Genomic DNA, 22,388 nt, shown 5'->3' with positions numbered 1-22,388 from the left:
TGAATACTTATGTAAATAAGGTATTTCTAAAAAACTGTTTTCGCTTTGTCATTATGGGGTATAGATTGATGAGGGAATTTAAAAAAAAATCAATTTTAGAATAAGGCTGTAACGTAACAAAATGTGGAAAAAGTCAAGGGGTCTGAATACTTTCCGAATGCACTGTAGATATGAGGCCACCGCAGATGTGGTCCCTGGGGGGGACAGCCAGTAAAATGAATAAATAAACATTTCATTTCATTTAGATTCCAGTCAATGTCTCTATACCAAGTTGAGAGTCATCTTTCAGATGCAATTGGAAATGTGTTTATAGCCCAGAGCGTTCCAAAGTTAGACCTAAAAGTCTGATGACACCGGTGACCATATCGCCTCCCATCTCGGTGGCTATTTTAGGTCATACTGGTATGTCAGATTACCAGTCACATTCTGTCAAGGTCCCCAAAGCACACACATCCCTGGGTCACTCGTCTTTTCAGTTCGCTGCAGCTAGCGACTGGAAAGAGCTGTAACAAAACACTCAAACTGGACAGTTTTATCTCAACATCTTCATTCAAAGACTCAATCATGGACACTCTTACTGACAGTTGTGGCTGCTTTGTGTGATGTATTGTTGTATCTACCTTCTTCTACCTTCGGGGCAGCAGGTAGCCTAGTGGTTAGAGCGTTGGACTTGTAACTGAAAGGTTGCAAGATCGAATCCCTAAGCTGACAAGGTATAAATCTGTCGTTCTGCTCCTGAACAAGGCAGTTAACCCACTGTTCCTAGGCCGTCATTGAAAATAAGAATTTGTTCTTAACTGACTTGCCTAGTTAAATAAAGGTCAAATTAAATTAATTCTTGCCCTTTGTGCTGTTGTCTGTTCCCAACAACGTTTCACAGAAACACAACACTTTGAATGGAAAGAAATGTGTTAAAATATATGCTTATTTTGGAGCATTTAAACCATTTTGTTAGAAAAGGTTAATAAAATAAGAAGTGTTACTGTTTGACAGAAAGTGTAATTTTTCCATAATTTCCAATTGTGTAAAAAATTACCCCTTTTGGTGCTTTTAGGGGTCGAAATACATTATGTTGGTGCTTTTTGGGTGAGCTAGACGAGACAACCACATATCACAGTCATGGCAAGTACATTTTTCCTCAATAAAGTAGTTATCAGCAAAGTCCGTGCTAGTCGACACCCCTGCCCAGGGAGTGAGAATTGGCACGATGCCAGGTTCTGGTCTGTTACCCAGGCAACAAGGAAGTGGTCCTCCATAAACTTTTTAAAAGAGCAGTCAGAGTTGATCTCCTGCCTTATTCTTTACCACAGGGACCACGGAGAGTGAGTTTATCATTGATCTGATTGAAATGTACTATGTTATGATCAGCATTACTATTTAATAGAGGTTAATCGGAACGGCCGATTAATTAGGGCCGATTTCAAGTTTTCATAACAATCGGAAATCGTGATTTTATTGATATATATATATATATTACACCTTTATTTAATCTTTATTTAACTAGGCAAGTCAGTTAAGAACACATTGTTATTTTCAATGACGGCCTAGGAATGGTGGGTTATGTGCCTCATTCAGGGGCAGAACGACAGATTTTCACCTTGTCAGCTCGGGGGATCCAATTTTGCAACCTTACAGTTAACTAGTCCAAGGCATTAACGACCTGCCTCTCTCTCCTTGCACTCCACAAGGAGACTGCCTGTTACGCGAATGCAGTAAGCCAAGGTAAGTTGCTAGCTAGCATTAAACTCATCTTATAAAAAACAATCAATCAATCATAATCACTAGTTAACTACACATGGTTGATGATATTACTAGATATTATCTAGCGTGTCCTGCGTTGCTTATAATCTGACTGAGCATATAAGCATACAAGTATCTAAGTATCTGACTGAGCGGAGGTAGGCAGAAGCAGGCCCGTAAACATTCATTCAAACAGCACTTTCGTGTGTTTTGCCAGCAGCTCTGCGTTGTGCGTCAAGCATTGCGCTGTTTATGACTTCAAGCCTATCAACTCCCGAGATGAGGCTGGTGTAACCGAAGTGATATGGCTAGCTAGTTAGCACGTGTTAATAGCGTTTCAAACGTCACTCACTCTGAGCCTTGGAGTGGTTGTTTCCCTTGCTCTGCATGGGTAACGTTGCTTCGAGGTTGGCTGTTGTCGTTGTGTTCCTGGTTCGAGCCCAGTGAGGAGTGAGGAGAGGGACGGAAGCTATACTGTTACACTGGCAATACTAAAGTGCCTATAAGAACAAAGGTTAATGAAATACAAAATGGTATAGAGGGAAATAGTCCTATAATTCCTATAATAACTACAACTTAAAACTTCTTACCTGGGAATATTGAAGACTCATTTTAAAAGGAACCACCAGCTTTCATATGTTCTCATGTTCTGAGCAAGGAACTTAAAATTAGCTTTCTTACATAGCACATATTGCACTTTTACTTTCTACTCCAACACTTTGTTTTTGCATTATTTAAACCAAGTTGAACATGTTTCATTATTTATTTGAGGCTAAATTGATTTTATTGATGTTAAGTTAAAATAAGTGTTCATTCAGTATTGTTGTAATTGTCATTATTACAAATAAATGTAAAAAAAAATACAATCGTCCGATTAATCGGTATCAGCTTTTTTGGTCCTCCAATAAATCGGTTTCGGTATCGGCGTTGAAAAAAAATCATAATTGGTCGACCTCTACTATGTAACCATGTTCTGCCTATTGAGGTACAAATGTTAGATGTTTGGACAGAAAACAAAGATAGTAGAGAAACCTGACTCCACCCAGTCTAATGATACATCTTTAATAAACCTGATCACCAGTAAAATCACCAGGAAATCAGCTCAAAGTGATTTTAAATTATTTATAATGATGTTCCGGCCCCCCAACCCTCCACTCAAGAAAACAATAGGCCCACGGCTGAATCTAATTGGGAACCCCTGCTTTAGGGTAAGAGACCAGCACAGACTTGTGTCATTGAAAACCAAAATAATTTCAACGTTATCTCTTAACCCTTGAGTCTAAGCCTTTATGAACTAAACATGATTACAATGTTGCACAAACATTGTGCTGCATCATGCACTCAAAACTATCATACAAATACATTCATAGGAATGTGTATGGTCATTATAACATGTTCATCAAATTATAACATTTAGGTTAGAGGGAAATGTATGAATTTTCTCTCCCTCTGACAACACCCATATGGAAATGGAAAATTACTTCTACGGGACTTTTTTGCAATGTAAGCAGGAGAGTTGTTGTTTAAGTAGCTCAGAATGAAGTGCTGTGAAAATGACTTCCCTGCTATGAGCGCAGACTGGTTCACTTCACAGGAACGCTCAGTCAATGAGCCAGCTCTGTGAGAAATCAACAGGTGACCCTCCTGGAGAACAAAACCAACAATGTTCCCTCATCACCCACCTTGGCAGCACTACCAAACACAGCTAAATGTGTGGGGTTACCAACTCCCTCAAAGGAAATGAAAAACCAGCTCAAACCAAAATGTATCAGTGGTATATGGTATGTGATGCATCACCAAGCTAGATAGAATGCTACAACACTGACTATGTCCAAAAATAGGTTTAAAGTGTGCTGGTCATGGCAGTTTCATTTACATTTTACATTTAAGTCATTTAGCAGACGCTCTTATCCAGAGCGACTTACAAATTGGTGCGTTCACCTTAAGACATCCAGTGGAACAGCCACTTTACAATAGTGCATCTAAATATTTTAAGGGGGTGAGAAGGATTACTTTATCCTATCCTAGGTATTCCTGAAAGAGGTGGGGTTTCAGGTGTCTCCGGAAGGTGGTGATTGACTCCGCTGTCCTGGCGTCGTGAGGGAGTTTGTTCCACCATTGGGGGGCCAGAGCAGCGAACAGTTTTGACTGGGCTGCGCGGGAACTGTACTTCCTCAGTGGTAGGGAGGCGAGCAGGCCAGAGGTGGATGAACGCAGTGCCCTTGTTTGGGTGTAGGGCCTGATCAGAGCCTGGAGGTACTGAGGTGCCGTTCCCCTCACAGCTCCGTAGGCAAGCACCATGGTCTTGTAGCGGATGCGAGCTTCAACTGGAAGCCAGTGGAGAGAGCGGAGGAGCGGGGTGACGTGAGAGAACTTGGGAAGGTTGAACACCAGACGGGCTGCGGCGTTCTGGATGAGTTGTAGGGGTTTAATGGCACAGGCAGGAGCCCAGCCAACAGCGAGTTGCAGTAATCCAGACGGGAGATGACAAGTGCCTGGATTAGGACCTGTGCTGCTTCCTGTGTGAGGCAGGGTCGTACTCTGCGGATGTTGTAGAGCATGAACCTACAAGAACGGGCCACCGCCATGATGTTAGTTGAGAACGACAGGGTGTTGTCCAGGATCACGCCAAGGTTCTTAGCGCTCTGGGAGGAGGACACAATGGAGTTGTCAACCGTGATGGCGAGATCATGGAACGGGCAGTCCTTCCCCGGGAAGAAGAGCAGCTCCGTCTTGCCGAGGTTCAGCTTGAGGTGGTGATCCGTCATCCACACTGATATGTCTGCCAGACATGCAGAGATGCGATTCGCCACCTGGTCATCAGAAGGGGGAAAGGAGAAGATTAATTGTGTGTCGTCTGCATAGCAATGATAGGAGAGACCATGTGAGGTTATGACAGAGCCAAGTGACTTGGTGTATAGCGAGAATAGGAGAGGGCCTAGAACAGAGCCCTGGGGGACGCCAGTGGTGAGAGCGCGTGGTGAGGAGACAGATTCTCGCCACGCCACCTGGTAGGAGCGACCTGTCAGGTAGGACGCAATCCAAGCGTGGGCCGCGCCGGAGATGCCCAACTCGGAGAGGGTGGAGAGGAGGATCTGATGGTTCACAGTATCGAAGGCAGCCGATAGGTCTAGAAGGATGAGAGCAGAGGAGAGAGAGTTAGCTTTAGCAGTGCGGAGGGCCTCCGTGATACAGAGAAGAGCAGTCTCAGTTGAATGACTAGTCTTGAAACCAGACTGATTTGGATCAAGAAGGTCATTCTGAGAGAGATAGCGGGAGAGCTGGCCAAGGACGGCACGTTCAAGAGTTTTGGAGAGAAAAGAAAGAAGGGATACTGGTCTGTAGTTGTTGACATCGGAGGGATCGAGTGTAGGTTTTTTCAGAAGGGGTGCAACTCTCGCTCTCTTGAAGACAGAAGGGACGTAGCCAGCGGTCAGGGATGAGTTGATGAGCGAGGTGAGGTAAGGGAGAAGGTCTCCGGAAATTGTCTGGAGAAGAGAGGAGGGAATAGGGTCAAGCGGGCAGGTTGTTGGGCGGCCGGCCGTCACAAGACGCGAGATTTCATCTGGAGAGAGAGGGTAGAAAGAGGTCAGAGCACAGGGTAGGGCAGTGTGAGCAGAACCAGCGGTGTCGTTTGACTTAGCAACGAGGATCGGATGTCGTCGACCTTCTTTTCAAAATGGTTGACGAAGTCATCTGCAGAGAGGGAGGAGGGGGGGGGAGGGGGAGGAGGATTCAGGAGGGAGGAGAAGGTGGCAAAGAGCTTCCTAGGGTTAGAGGCAGATGCTTGGACTTTAGAGTGGTAGAAAGTGGCTTTAGCAGCAGAGACAGAAGAGGAAAATGTAGAGAGGAGGGAGTGAAAGGATGCCAGGTCCGCAGGGAGGCGAGTTTTCCTCCATTTCCGCTCGGCTGCCCGGAGCCCTGTTCTGTGAGCTCGCAATGAGTCGTCGAGCCACGGAGCAGGAGGGAGGACCGAGCCGGCCTGGAGGATAGGGGACATGGAGAATCAAGGGATGCAGAAAGGGAGGAGAGGAGGGTTGAGGAGGCAGAATCAGGAGATAGGTTGGAGAAGGTTTGAGCAGAGGGAAGAGATGATAGGATGGAAGAGGAGAGAGTAGCGGGGAGAGAGAGCGAAGATTGGGATGGCGCGATACCATCCGAGTAGGGGCAGTGTGGGAAGTGTTGGATGAGAGCAAGAGGGAAAAGGATACAAGGTAGTGGTCGGAGACTTGGAGGGAGTTGCAGTGAGGTTAGTGGAAGAACAGCATCTAGTAAAGATGAGGTCGAGCGTATTGCCTGCCTTGTGAGTAGAGGGGGAAGGTGAGAGGGTGAGGTCAAAAGAGGAGAGGAGTGGAAAGAAGGAGGCAGAGAGGAATGAGTCAAAGGTAGACGTGGGGAGGTTAAAGTCGCCCAGTTTCCACACTACCTGGTACTCAGCCACCTTGTCCTGGGTGTGTGGGAATGCACACCCCCATCACCACTGCTGCAAACACTTTACTTAGCCCGCTGCGTCTATTTCAGAGAAATGTGCATGAAACAATCCCCCATCACACACACACACACACCTTGCCTGCAAATGCCCAGGAAAGAACGCCCACATGCTTAATCTGTATTTATTCAATTCGAACCCAGAGCAGCAGCATTTCTCCTAAATGACCTCATCTCAGTAATCAAAAGCATGCTCAGAATGAGACAGAGAGAGAGGGGGTAGAGAGAGCAAAAAAGAAAGAGAGCACTTAAGTACTCACTGTTTAGGTGTCTTTAACCTCTGATCATACTGGTCTGTATCTAATCCTTCATGACTCTATCAGGCTGGATACTGTGCTCTCCCACTGAATCACACAGCGGGGAGTCAACTCCAGCAGAAATGAAAGAGAGTCAGTGATAAGGACTAATATTAGCAGCTGTGTGTTCCTGCAACACCATGCTTTACTACTCTGTCATCTAGTCTGGCGAGAATATAGGATTTCACTCCCACAGGTGCCATGGTTGCTAATGATAACTTCCACAAAGGAACCATAGCAGAAATGTTGTTCATACCACCGGTCAAACAAATGAGTGACATTAGATATGGGATCAAATGGCTTGAACCCCACCACCCCACATTGAGTCATGTTTTCCATCTGTTGAATAACACTCTGTGTTCCAAAACTTTTGTCAGATGACTCAATGTTATGTCACCTTTCTGCCATTCTACTCATTGGCTTGGCTTGGCTGTGTTCTTACTTCAACTACTCCCAGTGGCGATGACCTGCCGGCCCTGTCACTCTGTTATTGTAGAGTGACATCATCCTCCCTGCACTGTAAAAGGACCCTCACTTCAGCCATTGTGTGACTAGTCTAGTATACACTACAACGGTTTCAGTAACTAGGTTTCCATCCAATTGGCGACAGATTTTCATGAGAATATTCTAAAATACAGTGGTGTGTTTCCACCAAATGGACTTGTTTGAGATAAAATCAGTGCGTGACGACGTAGTGCACGCTTAAGTTTTCATGTGCTGAATAGAAATCTGAACTTCAATGTTTCCATCACATTTTCAACTCTACCTATAGTTTTGTCACAAAAAAACTCTTGCATTAAATACAAAATGTGTCTACTCTGGTCTTGACATGTGCGCTCTATCCAACAGCTCACAGTGTGGGTAGTCTGTGCAGGGAGGCTAGTCTATATGATGAGATTATTATGGATAAGAGCAAGAATGTTTGTATTTGTCAAAATGGCAGTCAAGCATCGATCACCAGAATAAGACCCTTGAGATTTATTGGAAAGGAGCATCAAGATCATTGTGCACTTTCACCACCTTGTGAAGTTCATAACTTATTTCATCTGTAGCCTAATAAACTGCATATTTGCGCATAAAGGTGTTTTCACCTCCATTTCTCACATGATTCATTTTGCCGACACAAAAAGATCCCACCAAGTTGAACGAACTATTGATCTGTCGACATCTATAAAATTGTACCGAAACTTCCTGATTCCATCACAGCTGTCATGATTTTTTTTAATAAGGTATGACTTTACTCGCATACAAACTGTGGATGGAAACATGGTTACTGAGCCAAGAAAGTTTTTGTTGTTGTTCATCCCACTCAAATTGGGCCAAGACAGTATGCTTAATAGGAGAGAGGCTTTACATTTCTCTATAGATTCGGATGTATCTCTGTAATCCCTTTACTGTTAAAAGGGTGTCAGGTTTTTTTTCCACCTGTAAATCTTATCCAATTCCATCAAGTGCACACTACCACACACAATCACACTCACAAGCCCAGCCAGTTAGGCAGGCTGCGGCTCATGTTTTCTTTTTCAAATCTAGGAGGTCCATAGAAAACGAACAGGAGTGGAGGGACTTCCTTTTCCAAAGGCGCTGATTCCGGCTGTTCCATGGTCATTAACCCAACATGACTCAGACAACACTCTGTCCCCCACCCCAACTGACCCTCCACACCTCCATAGATCTGGATGGGAAAGTCTGGACTCAACAGCCAGCTGCGAGGCTTTTCCCCTGGCAGCCGGCTTCTAGAAAACTCTAATAGGATGTAGGCGCTTTCCATGATGTCAACATTCTACACATTACCAAATTCATTTTTCTTTACACCCACAGACAAATACAAAATAAATAAGAAAAGGAATGCAGTCAACACACCAACTACATTTGACCAAAAAATATATATATTTCAAGCCTTGCTTACATTTGTATACAATCACATAGATCTCTCAATTATGTGTGAGAATACTTGGAAAATATTTCCAAAATTAAAATGACTTGGAGCTGATTTCCTGGTGTTTTTCCAGTACTTTATGTCCAACAAGTGGGCCACCAGTTGGGGAACCCTGCTATAGACTATGCATGCAGAGCATATAGGCCGTTTATACTGCACTCATTTCTCACAGATTTAACATACTGTATATATTGGGAATTCCTTTGCATGTCAAGGGACAAATAAGAGGTTGATGCTCATCTAAAAGATTTGGTTGCACATTATTATGTTATACCGCTATTCACAATGAACACAGTTGTGGTATGGTTATTATAAAGAGGAATAAAGAGTGTTGATCAAGACTGGATTGGACATATTCTGAAATGCTAAGTGCATACAAAAAAATGGTCTTATTTCCCAAATGAATGTTCTTTAGTGAGTGCGGACTGACCTGCAAATTTCAACTAAAGGCTCCAGAGGCACCGTTGCCATGACAAAGTAATCATCCAGAAAATATCTGTGAACTGCTGATCGCTGAGCTGCAGACAGTCTTCTTCTACCTACCCTATATTCTACTCATCTTGTTAACAAACAACAATCTTGTTGCTCAAACAAAATGTAATAATCTGTCTATTATTATCTTGGTGTTACTGTCCTATCCGTATTATTAGTTTCATATCACATGGTAATTAATCACATGACTGTCTCATTACACTGTAACAAGGCACTTGTACTGTGGTTTACTGTTTCCTATCCCTACTGGAATAAGTCAACAGTGCATATTTCCTTGTTTGGACCAAAACGCAAGTATTTGCTAAAAATACTAAAGGACTTTGAAGTGTTTATCCAATACTTAGCCTACTGTTCCATTCCAAAGAAGAATAGGGTCAGAATGGTTGAACCGTGGTACAGTAATCTGATCTGATCAACATCCACGGTATACATTTAATGAGCTTTCTGAAAGCTTATTAGACCTTCAGATCACAACAAAATCCCCAAGCAGCACATGCTGCTGACTGCCCCACTATTGTCTCAGTCACTTTAGACATGCAGCTGCCCGCCCCCAGTCGAGTCTCCTGGAATTAGGACCTGGCATTACAGACTCCTGAAGACACAAAGACGATTCCAAAGCTTGTCCACTCATTCTCAGTTACACTTTTATGAGCAGCTACATCAAGAAACTAACTGTGAATATAAAGGTAAGGTTTTGATAGTGAAAGGGGAAAGACAAAGAGTTAAAAGTGTGGGTACCTATGGACAACACACTGTGTGTTGGAATGCCATTGACAAGACTATAAAGGACAACTGTGGCTGGGCAATAGCTGCTTGGGTCACTGGCTTGAACAACAACTGTCTTTAGCAGCAGCTGTCATTGCTCTGCAACTGTTTGAGCAACAAAAGGGATTGATCAAGATTCACACATGATATCAACGTTAGAGAAAGGCATGCAGGGATATTCTCTGTAATGAATATGCTTACAGTTATGGATGTGTAGGAATTTCTTTATATCCTAGTCTGATTCACATAGATTTTTTGGATCCAAATGAATGTTAGTTAGTCTGTTGGCTAAACCGTTATTAGGCTATTCATTGTCTGATAATGAACATTGTCTACATGAATAAAAATGGTAGGCAAGAGATTTGTCAATACGGCACCTAATGGGTATGATGGAAAATACGTTCAATGTGAGTTTACATGGGGCTTTTGTTTCAGATTTATGTTTTCAAGTACAGCAGGCCCAGAAATGCTGAACGACGTGTTATATTGTAGCCAACATAGACTGATGTATGTAACGCCGCAACCGGCAGGACGATCCACCCAAATATAGCTCCAAAACAAGAGAGATGTTGACAACTCAACTTTGCAACAGATTGTACAGGTAGCCGAATGTTATAATACTTAGGTTATACAGTTTTAAATCAGAGTTCAGCCTAAATCACAATTGTGAGACTATTTATTCCACAGTTACTTTCCATAGCCCAGCGAGATTACATTGCCAATTGGCGTTATTCATTGTACTGACAAATATGCTTAAAGTAAAAATTGTATCCAACACAATTTCAAGTGTTTTTACATAATATGTTCTGTGCTAAACAGGCCTCGGCGAATGTAGCCCACTTTTGCGAGAAGAAAATGAACTAAACCCCAGCATACACTTGTGGGATCCCCATTCGCAACACCTCAGCCAGCCTCGGTCCAGATTCCCAAACATTCCGTGCAAAGTGGCTGGAGAAACGGCCGACTATTTACTAACCTGGATAAATTGTATAGTTAGGGCTGACTTTCCGACACCACCACCTCCAACCACAACCAGTCGATACTTCTCCTGCACCGAGCCGTCCTTCCACCCTGCCATCGAGGACACACTTCTGCACTCGCCGCTGTCTGAACACCAGTAGTGAGGAGACACCCACTTTTCAGTGAAAGGCCTTCAGTTGAAAAATGGAACGAAGGAAAATCGCGAGCCTATTAGACTGAAATGATAACTGCGTCTACAATCTGTTCCAGACTAGAGGAATTAACAGTGCTGCTCACTGACCTACGGCCGACCGAGTCCATACGCCCTCAACAGCGTTGCTAACCACTGCGTTTTTAAGATGTGAAACAGTAATCAGTTAGTTCAATACAAATGTCCGTCGCTAGGGGCACTTTACTTCTCATGAGTAGCGTCGACTAGAGGGGTATTTAAATATTACCATTGTAGAATACTCACTTTACGACCTATGTTTCTGTCATGTAGGGTTTACCATTGTTTTCGTTATGTGCTGTGCCAACAAGAACATTTATAAGCATTAATTTTGGCCGTGCACAGACTATCCTCAGTAGGCTACAATGAGGTCATGCAGTATTAATGTCCATGTTAATGAATTAACAGTATCCACCATCCAGCCCACACATGGATGGATGGTAATTGTAATGGATTTCATACTTGCAGCTATCATTAATCTCTGATGGTCTGGCTGATCAATAAGCCTATCTTCCAAGTAGCACATCATTGTTAGTGGGAAATACAAGTTTAGTCTGGCCTGGAAGGATGGCTTTTGGCAAATTTCCATTTATTACCTTAAAAAATGGGAAGATATGCTGCAGCTTGACACTCTGTTTTCCACAGCTGTTGAAGCGCTGTCCTCACAGACACCTTTCGCCAATATCAAGGCCCCCAGAGTGAGAGCTTTCCCACAAAGGCACTTTGTCCACATATTTATTTTCTTAATTCCATTATTTTACTTAGATTTGTGTGTATTGGGTATATGTTGTGAAATTGTTTGATATTACTTGTTAGATATTGCTGCACTGTCAGAACTAGAAACACAAGCATTTTGCTACACCCGCAATAACATCTGTCAAACACGTGTATGTGAATAATTACATGTGATTTGATTTGATTTCAAGTGTGTGTGTGTGTGTGTGTGTGTATATGTGTGTGTGTTTGTGTTTGTTAGGGCTGTCAGGGCTGAACTGAGTTCTGTAGCAATGGCATGCATGTGTGACCACAATGATCTTGGTGACGCACACAAGTGAGTCTATATCTGAGTTTCTGGAAGGACCTAAATGTTATATAGCCCCCAGACAGCATATAGCAATACTTTATGCAATACTGGTGCATGTGTTTACATATCTACACTAAACAGAAATATAAACGCAACGAGGTGTTGGTCCCATGTTTCATGAGCTAAAATAAAAGATCCCAGAAATGGTCCAAGCACAAAAAGCTGATTTCTCTCAAATGTTGTGCACAAATTTGTTTACATCCCTGTTAGTGAGCATTTTATAATTTGTCAAAATAATCCATCCAACTGACAGGTGTGGCATATCAAGAAGCTGATTAAACAGCATGATCATTACACAGGTGCACCTTGTCCTGGGGAGAATAAAAGGCCACTCTAAAATATGCAGTTTTGTCACAACACAATGCCACAGATGTCTCAAGTTTTGAGGGAGCATGCAATTTCCATGCTGACTACAGGAATGGTCCACCTGAGCTTTTGGCAGAGAATGTAATGCTTATTCCTCTACCATAAGACACCTCCAATGCCGTTTTAGAGAATTGTAGAGACCACATGTCACGAAGCCAGTCCAGGACCTCCACATCCGGCTTCTTCACCTGCGGGATCATCAGAGGAGGGAGATGCTGAAGAGTATCTCTGTCTGTAATAATTCTGATTGGCTGGACCTGGCTCCTAAGTGGGTGGGCTTATGCCCCCCAGGCCCACCGATTGCTGTGCCCCTGCCCAGTTTGTGAAATCCATAGATTAGGGCCTAATTAATTGATTTCAATTGACTGATTTCCTTATATGAACTGTAACTCAGCAAAATCTTTGAACAGTAGATATGATTTTCCTTCATTTTCCCTCTGTCTCCTCCCAGGAGGGCTATTCAGCAAGATGTTGTATTTTAGACTCCTGCATGAATAAATTCCAATTGACTCCCACTCTGCAACGTAGTGCCAAAGGCATTTGAGGAATTTAAATGAACTGCTGAAATCACAGTCCACACAGCCTGTGGGGTAGCAGAGGAACAACAGGGGGGGGTGCACGAGTCCCTCCACACTTCAGGAAATATGGCTTGTTAAGTATGTTTCAGTAGGTCACTTAATGGTTCTGTACCTATGTTATGCTTCCAGCCCTAAAATCCTTATGTCAACAAAGTTAAAACGGTGAGGCTAAAGGGGAGTTCTGGATTGAAAAAGGGGAGAGATATTTGTAATGGAAGAACTCTTGTTGATTTACTGCGTTGTTGGGGTCTCTTTTTTTCCATTCAGTCATTGTGATACCACACAAGCAGGGAAGTTTAAGAAAAATATGTGAATCACTGAAAAAATGTGAGTCATTCATAATTTCTCTCCGATAACTATTCTGTGGTGTTGTATATCTGCAGATTTTAGGGTGAGATGAGGACTTGAGATGAAAAGGACTTAATGATTCATCATGGGTTTTATTTGTTACTGTCTGAACTCTTCACTATAGACCTAAAATCATGTTTTTCAAACTATTTTCTTACAAGCAATCATTTCACAGTAATGTTGCCTTTAAACATGCCTCTCTCAATGAGAATCGAATTGAAATTTGGTCATCAAATTCAGAAAACGTGCGTGAAGTGCTCACATTCCAAAACGTGATGCATTTTCCTTTCCAAGAAGCGAGGGAAATTGAGTGTCTATTCAACTTGAGAAGTTTTATATAATGGTGAGGTGGGAAAGGCAGTCAAAGCAATGTAAATGTATGTGACTGTGATTAGAAATTGAGAAGGGATTTGGATTTGATGCTGATCGTTCACCATTTCAAATACATAGCAAAGACTGATCTCACACAGCACGTTGATTGTGTTCACTCCACATTTCTATGACTTCAAATTTGGGACCTGGCAGAAACATACATTTTCACTTCATTGATGCAATTAACAGAAGCAATAACTTCTTTCCACAAATCTTTAACTAAGTTTTACTTTCAAGGAATTTGCATGCATCTGATACAATAACCACTTCGATGAGTCATTACCTGAAGTATAAAGACAATAATGGGACATGAGATCAGCTAAGCTGCTTATTCACAGGCAGCCCAATTCAGATCATTTGTTTGGTCAAATGACCAATTAGTGGCAAAAACATCAGAATTGGGCTGCCTGTGTAAACACAGCCGTAGTGGATTGAATGTAAATTCAAACTGCATCCATATTTCATGGTTTAGTCATAACTTTTGTCAACGGCGTAGTTAAGGGATTGTGGATCCAAAGTTTTTCCTACCTCGCGTTCCTTTAGTGTGAGTAAAGAACGAATGAACACGCTAACAGCCCATCGTCTGACAAATGTTGGGAGTATGTTTTGTTATATATGTCATGTTTATTGAAAATGAAAGAAAGGCCAAGGATATCACGTCGAGGACAATAAGAGGGAGTTTCGTCCTGACACAGGTGTAAAACCATTTCGCATACAGACATAGAACAGTACTTAATCAAAATGGCAATCCAAAAAATAGTGTAGCGCTTTATGGCCAGAGACAGACGAGACTAGAGAGGACGAGCAGAAAGCACATTTCTTTGCAGATGAATCTTATCCAGTAATGTGGAGTTCTCAGTTGGACTGCTGGTTTTCAGTTCACTTTATACAGACGTTTTTTTCTGGGAAAGGTTGATCTTGTCACCCAGACTCAATGCCATACCCTGTCGAGAGAGGGGAAGTGTTACTTGCAATGTATAAACAATTCCACCCCGATGTTTGCATTATTCTATCATTACGTCGTCTGCACCCCAAAAAGAGTGCACTATATAGGGAATAGGGTGCATTTTGGGATGTAGTCTGAGTGGGGAGTGAGTTTCTCACCTGGCTCTTGGCCCGGATGCGGATGTGTCCGTTGACAGGGGCATCAGGACCCAGGTGGATGGGCTTCTCAATGCTGACGTTGGCCAGGGCGTCTTCACCGAAGATGGAGCGGGCATACAGGTTGGCAGCCATGAAGCCACAGAAGCCAGAAAGTGCCTGGTTGTAAGGACAGACAAGGTTGTGTGAGTGAGCATCACATGCATTACTACCTATTTGACCCAGTAGTATGAGTATGAAATGTGCTGAGTTTGCTGAAGACAGGGCTATGACAAGAGAGAGTCAAGCTAATCTTAACTGTCTAAATCCATCAGTGGATTGATGAAGAACTTGATACAAAATAATAGGTACATATTGCCTGTATCTAGCAGGGCGCCCTTTTCTTATCAAACGGATTGATTCAATCAGATAATTATAAAAAGCCATTTAGAAATCAAATCCTAACACTGTAAAAAAGGTAGCAGCAACAGAAAAGTTAGACACTCTGACAACTTCCACTCATTAGCCTTCCCATCTGCCAGGTTCTGTTCTACACATCATCGTCCTATTGATGTAGTTCTAACGGCAATATTCCACGACTACTGTACCTTCTCTGGGGTCAGGCACTTCATGTTGGTGGAGCTGAGGATGTGGTGGAGGTACTCATTCAGGTCTGCAATGTTGGTGTTCACTGTCACCTAGAATAAACAGTGTTATTACGATCATCCACTGAACACACTAACAAAGCAAAACCAAATATGGACTGTTCTCTTATCTAGCGGTAGTACCTTATTCTCCCACTCAAACTCGGCCCACATCTGTCTGAACTCTGCATCTGTGCACGAGGCTGGCTGGATGTAGTCCATGATGTCAATGTGGATGTCACTGAGGACCACGCAGTTCCTGTCGCTGGCAGCTCCTGATATGTCATACACTGAGACAGACAGACATTAGAACTGATGTCGTACACATGGAGTGGAGGCTGGCATCAGATTATTCATGACAAGTATTCTGACAGAAGTTAGAAGTGATCCTCTTACCTATGTTGCCAAATATGATGCCATTCTCTGTGGACGCCACTTTGACGTTAGCCTTGATGTTGGCAAAGTCATGGGGTGCCAGAGTGAGAGGAGAAGGCTTCTCAACCAGCTTGAGGTCACCTGTTGGATTGAAAGGTTTATATCAGCATTAGACATACATCACCTATGGCAAACAAGAGAAATTGCCCTGAAACAGCCCTTAGTAAGGTTGTATGACTCTGCATATAGTCATATGAACTATAGACTAGGACCTCACCCAATGTCGCCAGTTCCAGGGTGCAATTCTGAAGGGTGTCGTTGGTTTGGTTGACGACCAGCACGTCCAGCACAATGTCATACTGGTTGACATGGACATAGGCCTCAGCATAGACTGGGTCTGAGAAACCAGTCAGCTGGGTAACCTGCAATACAACATACACTCAGAATGACACGGTCCTCACCAACCTGTTGTTATACAACGGAGCAACTGTCAATAATTACCTCAACAGCACTAATAGCTAAGATGAAAACGTACATTTCGGAATAGGATCCTGATACAATCCATGCCATAGCCTGAACCTAGAAATGTTGTTATATTCATTCCCTCTTTCATAGTCGTTCCTGTGGAACAGAACTAGAAAACACTGATTTCTCTTTTGCAATGGCTCACTGTCACGTTGGAAACACAAAGCCACCTGCTGGCAACTTGAGGTATATCACACATCTACTATCCAAAAAGGCACATGACTGTGTGATTTCACAAGCACACAATTTTGTAATTCTGTAACAGAACAGTGTGTGTGTCTACTGGGTCCTTGTATGTGTACCTTGTTGAGTTTGGAGGCCATGGGGTCGTTAGCCTCCTTTTTAAGAGTGGTTCCCATGGCAGCCAGTAAACTGAGCTGGAACTGGTCCTCCTTGGAGGACGTCTCGTTCTTGGCCGTCAGTTGCATAAAGGAAATGGGGTCGTCTGCCTGCACCAGCACGTTCCGCTTCTCTGACTCTTTCTGTGGATAAGAGCACAGAACACCATCAGCACATAGCAATACAATCCAGCAGTGTCCAAATGGATAGGCAGCCAGGTGAAGGGAGAACTAGAGTATAGCTGATTGAACTGGGAGAAGGCAGTGGTTTAGTGAGAAGAGTGGACTGGAGTGGCCTAGTAATCTAGCAGCCAGCGCTCCTCCCTACCTTCTGAGATAGCTTCTCCTCCTCCAGCCTGACAGTGAGCATGTGAGACAGGGACTTGCGGCACTCCTTGTTAAAGATGTCGTTCATGAGGGGCGAACACTCGGACAGCACCTTGAGGCACAGCGAGATGCGGTCCACATCGTCGTCTGTGATGGGCTTCTTGGGCAGAGAGGACTTGCCCAAGTGGAGGATGGTGGCCATGATCAGCATAGACTCAGCCACAAAGGACTGAAGGGGAGATGGTGATAGAGCATTAGAATCACTTCATGACTTTCAATGGACAGTGAACATGGAACACCTAAATCACAACCGTTTCTATACTTACATTCTGTCTCTTTTTGTCTTGAACTATGGTGACATATCGCAGGGCCACTTTGGTCAGGGTTGTGGCTAAAGAGGCTGCCACATAGAAGTCTCCGTCCATCAAGAAGCCCCTGAGAGGAGGCCTACAGGGAAAGAGACGACAGTTTCATTTAGTGACATATCACCCACTCCTGAAAGACAATCACTGCAAGCTAAGAAACTATGCATTTTAGACACAAAAGGTGATTTATTTGACCTGTCCTCTTCCTTCTTTGAGGGACGGGAGGAGCTGAGGGCGCTCTGTGTGACGTAGGTGCCCATCTCTGTCACCAGTTTGGCTGCTGGCGCTGCGCTCACCTCTTCTTCCGGCTTCCCCTCCCCAGCCTCTTTCTTGATCTCGTTCTCTACTATGGGAATCTGAAAAAGGGACAGACATGAGCAACTGGCATCAAGTATCACTCTGGTATTGGGCGCTGAAAGTAAATGAATAATCCATAAGCACACACACCTCTCCAAGCGACCTGCGCACTTCTGTCATCACACTCTGAATGTCCTCTTTAGTGCTGCAGTATTCTCCCAGGATCCAAAGCGCTCCTCTGTAGATCCTAACAGTTTAAAAGATTGGATGTCAGCATAAAAAAATAAATCAGTAATTCTCCAAAAGCATCCTGTGATTGTCTATTTATATGTAAGCTTGTCGGTCTTGGTCTTACTTGACAGTCCTGATGGTGTGGAAGACTTCCAGCATCTTCTCGATGATGAGGGGCCTCAGGTTGTCGAACCTCTGAATGGCCTCCCTCACAAACTCCAGCACATCAGCCGCAGCTGCCTCATTAGTGTCACTCAGGAACTCCATCAGCTGAGTGACACACGTATGTTATTTAGAATACATCACAGAGGACAGAATGACGCTAGCTGTGTTTGATTTCAGGGTGTGTGTGAGAACAGGGTAGATCGGTAGACTCACCACAGGAATGACATTGGCCGCCATGTCAGGAAAGCGTACACTGCATGAGTGGAGGGTGCGCACCAGCAGCTGCCTGAATTTATCAGTGTCCTCATGCTCCGTCACATTGTTGGTCTTAATCACCTCCTTCTTCAGAACTATCACCAACTGGAACACAAACACATGAACACCTTAGTTAGAATAATCATCCTTTTACAAAATAGACAGGAGAGGCGAGTCCACAGAGACAGGAGAGTCCACAGAGACAGGAGAGAATAGTCCTGAGGATGACACCCCCACCTCCTCTACGTTCCGGGATGAGACTAGGTCCAAGGCCAGCTGCAGGGTCTTCTTCCGGACCTCGAGGTCAGGCGTGCTCAAAACACGCAGAATGTCCATCACCAGGTCCTGGGTGGACAGAGAACAGACATGTTAACCAGGTTATTATTACACTTCAAAGACTTACTGGTACCTAACATGGAGTCTGTTCACCAGGAGCAACATTAATGAAAGTGAAGTTGGAGTACCTGGAGAACACGTTCATGAGTGGGATGCTCCTTCAGCTCTATCAGACGATCCAGGACGATCAGCTTCACGTTGTTGTCACTCTCCTTGATGATCAGGTCGATGTAGCACTGGGCAGCAGCCTAGAACAAACACACAAATGCCATTGAAAGACAAACAATGCCAGACCAAAATCCACAGCGGTGCTGTGTTGTAGATAAGTGAGAGGGGGTACCTTGATGGCAGTGGGTGCGCTGGACAGCGTGACAAGAGTGCCAGCTGCCTCGTACTTGACGGCAGGGCTGGAGGACTGCAACAGGTTGTAGATGCAGCGGATGAAGCGGGCACGCTCAGACGGGTTAGCGTGGCACACCTAAACATTGAGGAAACAAGAGACATGGCAAATAAAAAAGCTAGTACTTACGTGGATATAATTTTCAATTGAAGATTTATTTTTGTGCCCTTTTTCTCCCCAATTTCATGGTATCCAATTGGTAGTTAGTCTTGTCTCATCGATGCAACTCCCATTATGGACTCGGGAGAGGCGAAGGTCTAGAGTCGTGCGTCCTCCGAAAACACAACCCAGCTAAGCTGCACTGCTTCTTGACACAATGCCCACTTAAACCGGAAGCCAGCCGCACCAACGTGTCAGAGGAACCACCGTACACCTGGCAACCGTGTCAGCATGTACTGAGCCCGGCCAGCCACAGGAGTCGCTAGTGCGGGATGAGACAAGGCCATCCCTGACGGCCAAACCCTCCCCTAACCCAAACGACGGTTTGGACCTATTGTGTGCCGTCCAATGGATTCTCTACATATTTCTCAAGAGAGATATCTGGGAGGTTTCTGGTGGGAAAATGTCTGAAGGACTCACCTTGTAAATCAGCTCCACAATGACCAACTGGAGAATATCTCCAAATGTATGTACTTGATCAATGCAGGTGCTGAGGTAATCCAGAGCTCTGTCCTGCACAGTGGAAATGACCAGTGTTAGTCCCAGACACAGAAAAATGTTGGTGATCGGTCACTACTAAAAAAGGTTAAGATGCAATTGACCTGGTCTGCGTGAATGAGCATCATGAAAGCATTTCTCTTGCAGCTGGCATCTTTTTCATTCACAAGGAAATCATGGATCAACTCAGGGGCATCTGGGATAAGATTTTCAAAGTTCCTGAGATGGAAATAAAATTGCTCAAGTAAATGCCATGTTCCCCATTAAGGGTCATAAACAGTCATACGGGACTTCCATATTGTATCACTACAGTAAGTGTACCTGTAGATGGTGTAGATGGCCAGTACAGCATTGCGGCGAACGTAGCTGTGGCGGTGCTCCAGGCAGGCGCGGATGGCTGGCATGAGGGGCTCCAGCAGCTCAGACTCCTTCAACTTGCACAGAAAGCGCAGGGTGGATCCACGGATGAACTCGTTGGGGTGCTGCAAGTCCTGAAACAGACAAACATACCCTTGAATAAGAGGCATTAAATGAAATAGTCACACGTCATACTTTCTTGTGCTAATTATATAATGTATCTAACATTCAGACATACAGTGACAGTACACTTGTGTATTATGCTCCAATACCTTTCTGTAGGCGTCACAGACAAGGATCATCTCCTGAAGCAGCTTGCCATCTGGAGTCGTTTTGGGGACAATCTCCCAGAAGACTAGCAGAAGTTTTTTAATGGTGTGGTCTTGAAGTGGGAGGACAAATCGGATGATGGTCATCAGTAGGCCTGGCAGCTTCTCTCCATTCAGTATCATGATGATTACCTTCTTCAGGGCCTCTGTCTTTGCCTTGATCTCTCCTTTTTCTGATATCAGGAAAAAATAACATTGTATTACTCTTAAAGTCACACTAATCACAGATCAGTCACGCTGATAGTTTAGGGGTGGTTAGGTGCCTATTGCCAATGCAGATAGGGTCAACAGAGGATACTTACCCAAGTCTGCTTTGAGACTGACTTCCGATGGAGGTTCGGAGTCATTTGGAACATTGATCAAAGTGTAACAAACATTCTCGGCGGCTGTCATTTTGCCGGATGGATCCTCTTTCCTCTTGCAACACCCCAATCAACAGAACTGTTAAAATGATTCCTATGAAGTACCCATCAAGTAATGTTAATGCATAATCCGACAAATGTAAACATAGGTGCTATTACACATATAAGTTATTGAACACGATTCGTGCTTTCGAATACTGCACTGCTGTAACTAAGAAATATGTGGTAGCTAGTCGACACATCCACGTAGACAAGTCAGTTAGCTAGCTTGTACTATAGTAGCTAGGTTGTTTTGTTTGTTGAGTAGCCAGTAAATGTTATTCATTCACACAGGCCGCCTCGGCTGTTAGCTAGTATGCTAGTTACTGACAAGTCAATAGCCTAACGAATTATGCAGCTCAGTCAGTGACATTCACAACAACAAAAAATGCAATATGGCAGTATCACTTCACAGAGCCTAGTAAACTAGCCGGATGTTTTGTTATTGCAAATAGAGCAAGCTCAAACGCTTGTCGTCCATGACAGCTAGCGTTAGCTTGCAAATGGTGGATAGATACCAAAACATATTTGGAATACAATTACCTAAACCAATCCTTCCGCACTTGGTTACGATAGAGAAATAAGCACTTAGCTACCTTACTGCACGTTTACTATATTTTAAAATAGACTCAGATGTCGCGTCTCTTATTTACTTGGGCATCTGTAAATTGCTCAGAGATCTTCTCGAGCTGTCCGTTCCCCACTTCCCTGTGACGTGGAAAGATTAGCTACTTTCTGAGCCACATCACTGATACAGCAAGTGAAAAGGGACAAATAACCCGGATGTCTAGACGCGAAGACGAAATTCTAATTATGAGTGTTGCCCAATGTAACAATATTCTATATTGCCTCCATGGATGTACTGAACTGATGCTTTACATGTTTTTGCTACAAGTAATTTATACATTTGCTATTTATGAAATATTGAATTGTAGATTTTGTTTATAATTGACCCATCCGCCCATCACTTGGTATGGTCCAATCCAGAAGGTTAACCAAGCCACATTATATAAGGTTACCATTTAAATTGGGTTTGTAAGTAGGTTGTTTTACCAGTGATTACGATTCAATAAAGTCCATAGTAATCCTGGATAGTCATGAAGTTTGAACATCTATGTTTTAATTTTTTTGTTCAAAGTTCAGTTGGTGTTTAGGCATAAATAAACCCCCACTTTGGTTCCTACCTCTTTGAAAACATCCACCACCGAGTGGCCACATAAGAACATAGAATGACAATGCAGTAATGAGAAAAGATAAACGTGATGTTACATTTCTTTTAAAAACCTATTACGGCTAAAATCCCGTTAACGGGATCGATATGGCAAAAGCCAGTGAAAGTGCTGTGCGCCAAATTCAAACAAGAGAAATGTAATAATTAAAATTCCTCAAACATACAAGTATTTTTACACCATTTTAAAGATCAAATTGTTGTTAATCCCACCACAGTGTCCGATTTCAAAAAGGCTTTACGACGAAAGCATACCATGTGATTATGTTAGGTCAGCACCTAGTCACAGAAAAACACCGCCATTTTTCCAGCCAAAGAGGAGTCACAAAAAGCAGAAAGAGATAAAATTAATGACTAACCTTTGATGATCTTCATCAGATGACACTCATAGGACTTCATGTTACACAATACATGTATGTTT

General features: G+C 43.5%; 2 protein-coding genes across 3 annotated transcripts in view; both read right to left on the bottom strand.

Moving 5' to 3' along the window:
* The window catches only part of LOC115112562 (ras-related protein R-Ras2), a 53,284-nt gene extending 42,238 nt beyond the window's left edge, over positions 1–11,046 (bottom strand). Inside the window, exon 1 of the mRNA XM_065012015.1 lies at positions 10,697–11,046. Coding sequence (XP_064868087.1) covers positions 10,697–10,798 — 102 coding nt within the window. The 5' untranslated portion in view covers positions 10,799–11,046. The remainder of the gene's footprint in view (positions 1–10,696) is intronic.
* A 3,215-nt stretch (positions 11,047–14,261) lies between these two features.
* LOC115112441 (coatomer subunit beta-like) lies at positions 14,262–21,467 on the bottom strand. Of its 2 annotated transcripts, none has more exons than XM_029639510.2 (22): positions 21,283–21,467; positions 20,641–20,794; positions 20,282–20,511; positions 19,974–20,143; positions 19,757–19,871; positions 19,575–19,667; positions 18,936–19,073; positions 18,724–18,843; positions 18,497–18,604; positions 18,218–18,364; positions 17,964–18,109; positions 17,759–17,855; positions 17,507–17,667; positions 17,273–17,393; positions 16,948–17,175; positions 16,584–16,763; positions 16,034–16,178; positions 15,778–15,897; positions 15,526–15,671; positions 15,346–15,435; positions 14,762–14,917; positions 14,262–14,601 (listed from the first exon to the last, which is right to left on the bottom strand). In XM_029639510.2, exons 2-22 carry the CDS (start codon positions 20,729–20,731, stop codon positions 14,542–14,544), a joined length of 2,862 nt encoding a protein of 953 aa, XP_029495370.2. In that variant the 5' UTR covers positions 20,732–20,794; positions 21,283–21,467; the 3' UTR covers positions 14,262–14,541. The 2 variants fall into 2 exon arrangements, with proteins under 2 accessions (XP_029495370.2, XP_029495371.2); XM_029639511.2 differs by having other exon boundaries at positions 21,393–21,416.
* Positions 21,468–22,388: the final 921 nt, after the last annotated feature.

The sequence above is a fragment of the Oncorhynchus nerka genome, linkage group LG27 (assembly GCF_034236695.1).
Source record: "Oncorhynchus nerka isolate Pitt River linkage group LG27, Oner_Uvic_2.0, whole genome shotgun sequence".
Classification (NCBI taxonomy): domain Eukaryota; kingdom Metazoa; phylum Chordata; class Actinopteri; order Salmoniformes; family Salmonidae; genus Oncorhynchus; species Oncorhynchus nerka.
This window is presented reverse-complemented; position numbering and strand designations above follow the sequence as displayed.